This window comes from Nilaparvata lugens, chromosome 5 (genome assembly GCF_014356525.2).
Source record: "Nilaparvata lugens isolate BPH chromosome 5, ASM1435652v1, whole genome shotgun sequence".
Lineage (NCBI taxonomy): Eukaryota > Metazoa > Arthropoda > Insecta > Hemiptera > Delphacidae > Nilaparvata > Nilaparvata lugens.
The window spans coordinates 4,747,597-4,758,050 of NC_052508.1; the positions used below are offsets into that span (position 1 = coordinate 4,747,597).

Below are 10,454 nucleotides of genomic sequence, written 5' to 3' on the forward strand. Positions count from 1 at the left end.
AGTAACATCTGTCGTGTTTTTCTGTTCCACGGGTTATTTCGAAAATAATACCAAAACCTTATTCTCCTATCAACAGTATTGAGCAATCGACTTCTTCGTCTGCCAGCATATATGGTTTTTCAGCGTCTCCAAAAGAATTGACTTGAAAAACTTTCTCAATAATTTATTACAGTATGGTTCACCTGGCATTGTAAAATACAGATTCAAAAGTAATCTTGGTCCAATTTCATTATAATTTATAACAGCTATTCATCAGTAGTCTGAATCGCGCTGCTTCAATTTATCATGAGTAAAATTCACTGTCAATTCCAATGATTTATTTAGACGTTTCAAAAGCTGTACAAGTGTAATGCAATTTATATCGAAAACACACGCTACAATAACTCGCTCACTGTTTCATTCCAAAACACCATTACTCAAGATCAAATACTGTTCTGGTTTCCCCTCTCTTTTTATCATCCTACCTCTCTTTCACGCAATTTTGCTCTCTTCCTCTTTCAGAAAATTGTATGTAGTAAATTTAATAACTCGTAATCAGCAAATTACTAATCTACAGATATCATAATCATTTGTCAACACTCCATTAGACAGTTATTATTATTGGATTTGGAGAGCTCTTAATAAAATGTGTTTTGTACCTAATGCATGTATGTATTTATGACGATATAATAGCTGTATTAATAACAGGATTCAACAAATTTGACACATGAAAATGTTTGGATATGTGCGATCCATACTTGGAAATTAACACTCATAAATATTACACATGTTTTAAATAATATAATAGAGTTGGAATGTTATAAATTATAATCTCTATACTTATAAAATTCTTATCTCACTGACTCACTGATCACGATTTCTGGAAAACTACTGGATGGATTACAACAAAACTTAGAATATAGCTTCCTTAAACGTCACTGCAAAGAGGTGCTCACTAAGAAATCTTTCGGCGATATTTCAACTCTAAGGGTGGTTTTTAAGGGTTTAAAGCTCGTCTTTTAGCATGTATATTCTTCTTCTCCCAATCTCTCAATTATAATAGAAATGTCCATATCATTATGTTATTATAGATCTAGATATGTTATTTAGAGAGAGTACCTCTTCGAAACAGTTGTTAACTGGCAACTAAATTAATAATTTTGACAAGTTGGCATTAAGTTGAGATGACTTCATTAGGTTGGCACCAAGTTGAAGAACTAATCAAAATGCATTTATCGAGAACAAATTGATTGGGCACTGCTGCTTCAATCGGAGCTATTCCTGGGAGTATAGATAGTTCTTATTTTTCATAAAACAAACTTTTATGACGGGAGTTGCTTTTATCAATTGATCATATTCTATCAAGACTAATTTAATTTTTTTTTGTATATCCGATCGCGATAACTGCTTAGACAATTTCGATGAAATTTTAATAATTCAGTATGATATATGGAGGGTATTTTTAAAACTTCAGAAGTGTCCGTTGTGGAATCTGTTTGCAAAGAATGAGGAAATTCGGCCAAAATTTAACTTGGGCGAAAGAAAGGGGTTATTTATTAAAACGGCCAAATAGCTGTTGTTCCTTTTCCTAATGTAGAAATTAATATCTTCCATAGAAGTAAGGCGCTTTTCTCATGCATCAATATTATTCTCAAACATTGATTGTTTTACCAAAGAAAATAGAGAGTAGCTTATCCGTGATAAATATTGGAGAATATGCATAACAGTTCGTTGACTGTCAGTATTTCTCATTAATAGCTTATGTGAAATAAGCTCTCATTGAATGAAATCACTCATATGAATTATCTTATCTCTGAGTCACACTTTTAATTGGGCTATATTACTGTTGTATATTACATTTTGATGTTTTTGAGGTCTTGATCAGACGTTTGTCAGGCCATTGATTTTTTAAAATTCTTGTTTCTTTACTGAATCTCTTAGCTCAATTCAATTTCTGTCTTAATGAAGCTTTGTAATTACCGCATTTTAAATAATTTTGTATTGTATCTATTGTTATTCCCATTGTTCTGGACTATTTATTTACTTATCATATAGATCTATCTATATATAATATATAAATCTTATGTTATTGATTGATTTATTAGTTAATATTCTACATTACTTTGTGCATTATGTGCATCACCAAGTATCAATCGTTATTTAACATTCAAAAAATATACCATAACTTATTTCTGTTTATTTACCAGAGTTACAGAGTATAAGAAGAGTTACATACTCTTCTAAGGCAATAATGTGGCACAATAATTGCAGTTGTGCTTGCAATTCATATTGTTGTTCTGATTTTCAATATATTATGTTTGGATACATAAGAGAAGTTCAGAACCAATTTTTTCATGCAAAATTTTCTTTTGCTAGATACAGAACTGCCCAAAAACCTCGTATTTCCAGTAAATTTTCCAGATTTTACCTACTTCCCCCAAATCCAGTAATCTGACAGAAAAATTTGCTCTCGCTTTTTTTTAGATTATAGAATTCTGAATAAAATGTAATCATTCGGAACTCTCTAGCTTATATTCAATGAGTAGTGAGTATAATTTTTCAAAAATGAGTGAGATTTCAAGAAAAAGATCAAAGTTGATGAATTTTAGTTTTTGATGTCTTCTGAGCGATTGTCACCATTAAAATGTATAATCCCTCTAGGCGTAATCTCAGATTTCCATGTATACCTAATGACAATGCCCATGTATTTTGAAAAACACCGAACTTTTAGCTTCAACCATGATCACTAACTTCATTATCCTCAAATTGAGATTTCGCACAATGTTATAAAGTTCACTAGATCATATTCCATGAGATTCACCCGTTAGAAGCACTTCATTTCAGTATTTCCTAGTGGAGAGGCGCGCATAAGGACACCAAGGCACAAGGATCAAAATTAACACTCATAACGTCACACACAATGATCGAATCTTCTCGTACTACAGCTCAAAATCATGTATCATAAGTCAAATTTGGTCGAAAAATGGGAAACTTATTGTTGAGAGTAGGCTACTTAAGCCATATTTCCATACACAAAAAATAAGATGGAGGGCTATAACTGGTCTCAGATTGTAGAACACAAAATTACACCCAGAGGGATTTTGAATTATACATTTGAATGGTAACAATCGGAAGATATTATTCATCAAAAACAGGATTTTGCTGAAATAGCTGGAAAATGAACCGGAAATACGAGGTTTTGGGCCACTCTGTATCTAGCTTAAGGAAACTTTGCATGAAAAAATTGGTTCTGAACAACTATTATGTAACCAAACAATACCACATGTTAAAAAATTAGAACTACAATATAAATTGCAAGCACACCCCCTTTTTCATGTCTATAATTGTCTAATTGGTTCTGAACATCTTTTATGTATCCAAACAATATGTTAAAAAATCAGAACTACAATATAAATAGCAAGCACCAATGTATTTTATAGTGACTGGACTAAAAGTGATTTTTCATTGAACGAATAAAAAATTCACTATAAGATTAAAGTTTTCAGATAAAGGGGAGAAAGTTACTATTGGGTACCTCCTACTAAAAAAGATAGAAACCGGAAAACCAGGGTGACTTTGTCCCAATTTTGGGAAGTTAAGATTTTAAACCGCTTGCAATCAATACTTGAGTATTGCAACAAATCCCTCGCAATATTTGTAATCCCTCGCAATATTGTATTCTGCAATGTTTGAAGAGTATTTTTCATTATAGAAAGTTCATATATTTCTCCATTTTAACAAAGATATATTTTTTTGAAATTAAGAGACAAAATGTCAAGCAGGGGTTGGGGTGACTTTGTCTCACTTTGAAAAATATATGGAAAAAAGTTCATTTTCAAGAATTAGGCAAAGTGAAACCAACTATCAACCTTTAAAATGAATAATGACATTGTAAAAAATAAAATCCACTTCAAAAAAATTACAAATTATTTTTTGAAAAATATTTCATTTTCTGCTAGACTTTACATTTTAAGAGTCGAAGCATGTTTGGCTCCAGCTGCAGAATCAGCTAAAAATGAATATTAAGATCGTATTAATCTCAAGTAAGGTGAATATTTTGTTTTATTAGGTAGAATACATTATATTTATCATATTTTGAATAGTATTTGCATCTTATCTGCATAATATCACAATTTTTATACTGGGACAAAGTCACCCCAAGTTTAACCTAAAAGTGACCTCGTTGTATTTAACTAGTAACATAACCATAACCAGTTCAACTATGGATATTATATATAATGCCAATTGAAATAAAATAAAAAGACCAAAATAATATGTACTCACCGATATCATGAATCTTTTAGAAATAAGCTTTCTAATAGGTAGTTTTCCGACAACGAAATCCTAAGATGAAGCAAGTAGTTTGGTTTTATGTCGATAATTCAACTAATATATCGCGATTCGACAAGATATCGATTGTAGAACCTCGATAATGATCAGGGCTACGGCTATCAATGTTGAACATCGATTTCGAATAACAGAAATCGGATATAAACTGATTTGAATATTTTTTCCGCGAGGTGGGACAAAGTCACGCCGGTTGACGGTACCGTAGAAAAAAGAACTTGGATCAATAGTGATTTCTATTTTGAAACAATTTTGTAACTAATTGTATAATTGAGGAACAAGACAATTTTATAAGCTGTTACAAAGCACTTTTTCTGAACTCAATTTCAAAGTCAATTGATTAATCAGATGAAAAAGAAGAATTTCCAAACTGAGCGCGTTACTTTCAAATGGGCAAAACTCGTAATACAAGTTTGGAATGTGTGCTGTGTCCTCAAACACAACAGAAAGCAAGACAACGCTTTTATTTATTGTAAAATTCGTTGTTATAGACAACAATTTAAATAATCTGGATTTACGAAGAATGATTTCATCCCAATTGTTGGGAAATTTCGAGTTTTTGCATAGAGGTGTTAGACAGTATTGCGTTACTTATCCATTTGAGTTGAATAAAAAGTCTTGAAAATGTTATTGGTGTATTTCAAACTTTCCTAATACAATGGAAACCTATTTTTTCAACCGTATTTATAATACGATGGAACAAAATTATTCACCGTACCGTACCGCATACTGTAGGTGCCGACTAATCAAGTTACCTACCGTATAATAAATAAATACGGTAGTTGAATCAAACAAAACTTATTTAGTTTGCCACTATTTTGTCTAAAAAGTGTTTGTTGATTTAAGGTGAATTTTCAGTGATTCATTCTTTTTAACCAAGACAGTGGTTACTTTGACAATCTATAGCAATTTGCATAACTTTTTATAGCGAACGATTTTTTGTTCAATTTTAGACGTTCTAATTACATTGTAGGATTTCAAAATAAAGTTGGATTAGCTCACTCTTGTAGCAAGTAGAGTACGGTAGAGCCCTACAGTAGAGTATTACGTAGGTTGCCTACCGTAGATTAATATGACCATGTCAATTATTAGAATTATATTTCAGACTCAAATCTATATTATGAAAGATTGCCTCATTTCAGCCTTGACTATTTTATTAAGTGAAATTTCACCAGGAAGTTAGGGTACGGTAATCAATGTATATATGAATTATGAATTAATATATAGGTATCATCCTTCTCTGTGAGTATTGCAATTTATCAACTTCCGAGACAAAAATTTGAATAAGATTAAGTAAGTTGGTCTCTTACGGTGGAGATGACGCTACAATTAGAATAATAATTGGCCAACGAAAACGGAATTTATTTTAACGGTACCTAATTGTGGATTTAGGTTTCCAGTACGTTGCAAACAGAATGTTCATTTACTGTGTCACTGTGCTAAGGTTGGGCGTATCTTATTTTGGTGTAGACCGCTCTCAACTTGTGAATTATAATTGGGAACAATGGTTGCTAAACCAGATCATTTAAGGCAAATAACTGGTTTCTCTTTCGATCCATGCATCTAAACTGTTTTGCATTACAACGTAATGCATCCTCAAACATTACAGAGCACAATGCAGAAAAACCATTGGTAAAAAAATAATCAGGCCATCACTATCTTAAGAAGGTATTGAGAGAATGTGTGTACAGAAGATACAAATATGTTGAAAAAGATATTCAATTGTTTAATGAATGTTTTTGGTAGTTTAAAAATCTTTAATTTTTTCCAAAAAAATCATTAAAAAGTCGTAGTTTCTGTAGGAAGAATTAGTTTCTGGCTTATTACCGGTACAGTATTTCATTTGACTTATGACTTAATAGTAGTTTTTGGCTTGAAAAAATATCATAAATGAAATTTATACTTACATAAGATTATGAGTAGGATTAAGAGTAGCGGAAATGTTGAGCTTATCATTTTTCTTGAGAAAATGATCACTTATTATCACACATTAATCGAGTGCAATGTCATTTCAATGGAATGTTTACATTTTCGTGCTGTAGTTTAGTATTGACACGTAAATAAATAACGTCGACAAGTTTTATCTCTACACTTGGACAATAACTTCTCATTTACCACTGTATAAAATTTATTTTAACTGTGAATCACAAATTTCTAATCAATTCAACTTAAATGTCTAGAAAATCATCTACCGAATATCGTACTTTATCCAGGGCTGGTAATAATTCAAGGTTTTTATGATGATATTATTATTTCTTGTATAAAATCACTCCTATATTTTAAGTAGAGGAGGAAATATCTTCAGCGTAGGGAAATATAACATCAAAGATTATATATTATACTTAACATCAGTTCATATGAACCAGAAAATTATTCTCATTTCACGTGATTATATTGAGTCAAAAATAATTAGGCTATTATTAATATTAGGCTATTCGCAAAAATAAAATACCAATACCGTATTTCGGTTTTAATTAAATACATTTTCTATTAACCATCCACATTACTGTAAAATCATTAAACAATACAGTATATTCAACTATGGAAAATAACCAGATCACTCCCGTGTTATCGGATGGGCACGTTAAACTGTCGGTCCCGGCTGAAGTATGACAGTCGTAAGGCCCATTGACGGCTTAAATTATATATTCAGGCGGTGGGACCCTCCCGCAAGGGACTCCCCATTAACAAAAGCCATACGAATTTACTTTACTATGGAAAATAAATGTTATTCTTCCTCAATAAACAGTACCGTATTGAATTTTTAAAAAATGTAGCCTATTAGTTCATGTTGTCGAGATATTTTGGAAAAACTGAAAATTATTGTCATTTAATTAGAACAGCTTGTAGAGTTCATGGGCTAATTCTGCATAAGGATACTTGCAGCGACTTTATATTCATTTTATTAAATATTGAAAAGTTCATTAATTTATATTGTGCCAATTAATTGAAACCAGTATGCTACTATGTACCGTACTCTATAGTTATATGGAATAGGTAGCTACTGGAATGACATTATTTACATACATGGATCTGCTCTCGTTGGGAATTAATGCACATATAGTTGTTCAATTTCATCCACACTTAATTATGTATTTAAGTATGTACACCACGGCTTTGACTATTTTCATCTTCCTGCATATTAAAGTGAATACGGTGATGGCCTTTCTTAATCGTTCCATATTGAGGAATTTGAGCCTATAAAGCTTTTACTGAAAGGCTTACAAGTAACTTATCGTGATCGGTGATGTTTTCATAATTATTGCACTAAATTCATGAGTTTGATATTTGAATGGAAAATGTCATGAGTCTCTACATAAGGAAAAAAATTTCCATTTCTTTGGTACCTACCTAGATGAGTGGATGCACGTGAAAAATTGAATAGAAAATTATGTTGAATAAGAAAAACTCAGAGTAGAGATTTAGTGTCTGACAATGTTATTTGAAAAAGGATTATTCATAATTAAACTTTAATTAAATTATTTTCTTCTAATAAAATTTTCAGCACAGTGGTTTAAATGAAATTGATCAGTTTTACTTATTTTTTAACGATTAATTATGATATTAATTGAATTATACATATATTACTAGGTATAATTATTGTATTGAATTAATAGTTTATAATGGTGAATTAGTTTTTTCATAATTATTATGAGAGCACTTATAACTTTTATCTATTAATTTCCAACCATAATGTATAGGTCAGTTTTCAAGTAAGAATAATTATTTATTAACGTTCTGTTAAAAAAGAAGGATGTAAGTTGAATTCATGAAAATTAAAAAAATAGATATCTTAATTTAATTTTGAAAAAGCTTGAATTATAATTTTGTGTGATATATTAATACCTACGATAAGTTCAGGCTATTATTTTAATATACTAGCAGGTGCACCGTGCTCCACAAGGATCTAATTGAAAACTTGACCTACTGAAATCTTGAAGAATTCAAAATAGACCAATAACCATCCTCGGTAAATTGAGAATCTATATGCAAAATTTCAAGTTTATCAGTCCAGTAGTTCAAACGTGATGCTGCGTCATTCGTGAATTTTCTCAAGTATTAAGTTAGATGACAAAATTAATCTAAGAACAGAATTGATTTATTATTCAAGTAAAATACCATTATATAAAAATCATTCATGAAAACTACAGTTTTGAACGGAATATGATTATTTCCACCAATTTCATTAAAACAATTTCGCCAATATGAAGATTCTGTTGACAAATTTGCCTACATTATGAGAGCTGGATTTTACTGAAACTAAAAACATTTTATTGATAACAAGTAGAAGCTCTTATATTCATATTATTCCAAGAACTGAATTATATAATAATTCACTTGACATTGAAAACAACTTATGAAACTAAAATCTATCCTTACAGCGTATACAAATCAATTTTCAGCACATTGCCGCGATAACATGGATGTTTCGTTCGACTAGCTCAACGCGCCGAGTCGCCAGCACGATATCAACTGAGTTGGCGGTCAACTCACACTGTTAGCTGATAGCAGCGCCACAACTGTCCCCCCCCACCAAAATGTCGCTTCATTTCTCTCATCACTCTATCCTTTTTCTTTTTCTCCAATGGACCAAATGTCGACTTATTATCCTTTCAGCTGTTCGCTTCCGTTCTCTAATCTGATCATAAAATAGGAATAAACAATAAAATTACGTCCTACCATTTATATATGACAGCCGTGCTTTGCTACGGGAATGAAAAGATAACTCCCGTCATAAAATTTTGTTCCTGAAACATTAAGATATTATCTATATATTCCCTAGGATAGATCTGATAAGAGCAGCAGTGCCCAATCAAATTATTTTTCAATAAATGTATTTTAAATACGGCAAGTTATTCAACGTAGTGCTAATAGCCTTATAAAATGACAAAACTCAAATCTTGTCTTGATTAGAAACCATCCTCAACTTACAGCCAACCGGACAAAATTAGACTATTAATAAATTTTGTTGCCAATATTAACCGTAACAACTGTTCTCGAAAGGTAATCTCTATAGATTATAAGTAGGCCTAGTTCTTTTAACATCCTATACTATTAATCGAGCAATTTCTGTTTATATTTTTTTATGTTTATATCCTATCCTATACTATTGAACGAGCAATTTCTGTTTAGATGTTTATACAGAGTGGGTGAAAAGTCCAAGAATTGCCTACTCATACACAAATGTAATTTGACGGTGGGTGTGATTTGGGATCCTACTCAAATTGAAAAAACTACTTCACAATGACTTTAAAAATCTGGTACGCCATCTTGGATCCACCATATTGAATGCAACTTAATTTTTTTAAATAGAAAGTTTGCTGTGCGATACATGATTTTGATATGGTATTTGAAGAAAAAATGAATGGTGGAAACCACATATCGATATATCAAATCAAACCGTTTCGGAAATATTCACATTATTAATCAATACTATTCTAGGCAGAACAGAGAGGAAAAAGTCTGAGAACAGCTTAGTATCTCATAAAAAGAAGTGATTCCAAGGTGGGTGAGATTAGTTATGTTACTCGAAATGAAAATACTACTTTACTATGACTTTAAAAATCTTGTCCGCCATCTTGGATCCACCATTTTGAATGCGACTTTATTTTTTTTAAATAGGAAGGTGGTCATGTGATACATGATTTCAATACGGAATTATAAGGAAAAATGAATGGCGAAAACCGCATATCGATATCGCAAACCATTCAGAAGATATTCACATTATCAATCAGTACCAGGCAAATCAGAAATGAAATACATGAGTGGTACTGATTGATAATGTGAATATCTTCTGAACGGTTTGTGTTCGGGATTGAGGATATTGAAGAAATAAAAAGAGTAGAGAATAAGACTGTAATAAAATGGAGGACCAGAGGAGGGGGTGAGGATACCACCAAATGCGATGCGAGGATAAAAATAATGAAATTTATATAAATGAATCTAAATAAATACCTTGATATTGTTCTTGTTCCTTTTCACCATATGTAGTTGAAGCGTTGGTTCGTTGGTGTGGCCACATGTAGCATTGATGATGAATGTCTTGAAGCACTTTTAGTTATTTCACTATTTGCGGTAAAAGGTTGGAAATGAGGTGGAATAATATTGCGGGAAGGATTAAGGTATGA

At 31.4% G+C, this 10,454-nt stretch overlaps 1 protein-coding gene across 8 annotated transcripts in view; it reads right to left on the reverse strand.

Moving 5' to 3' along the window:
* The window catches only part of LOC111044787 (pancreatic lipase-related protein 2), a 34,395-nt gene extending 25,585 nt beyond the window's left edge, over positions 1–8,810 (reverse strand). The window contains exons 1-2 of one of the 8 annotated variants that reach the window (XM_039429761.1): positions 8,707–8,810; positions 6,234–6,463 (exon numbers count right to left, since the gene is read on the reverse strand). In XM_039429761.1, coding sequence (XP_039285695.1) covers positions 6,234–6,282 — 49 coding nt within the window. In that variant the 5' untranslated portion in view covers positions 6,283–6,463; positions 8,707–8,810. Of the gene's footprint in view, positions 1–4,263; positions 4,304–6,233; positions 6,626–8,706 lie in introns of those variants that run through there. The other 7 variants (XM_039429765.1, XM_039429762.1, XM_039429767.1 and 4 more) reach the window with 7 other exon arrangements.
* Positions 8,811–10,454: the final 1,644 nt, after the last annotated feature.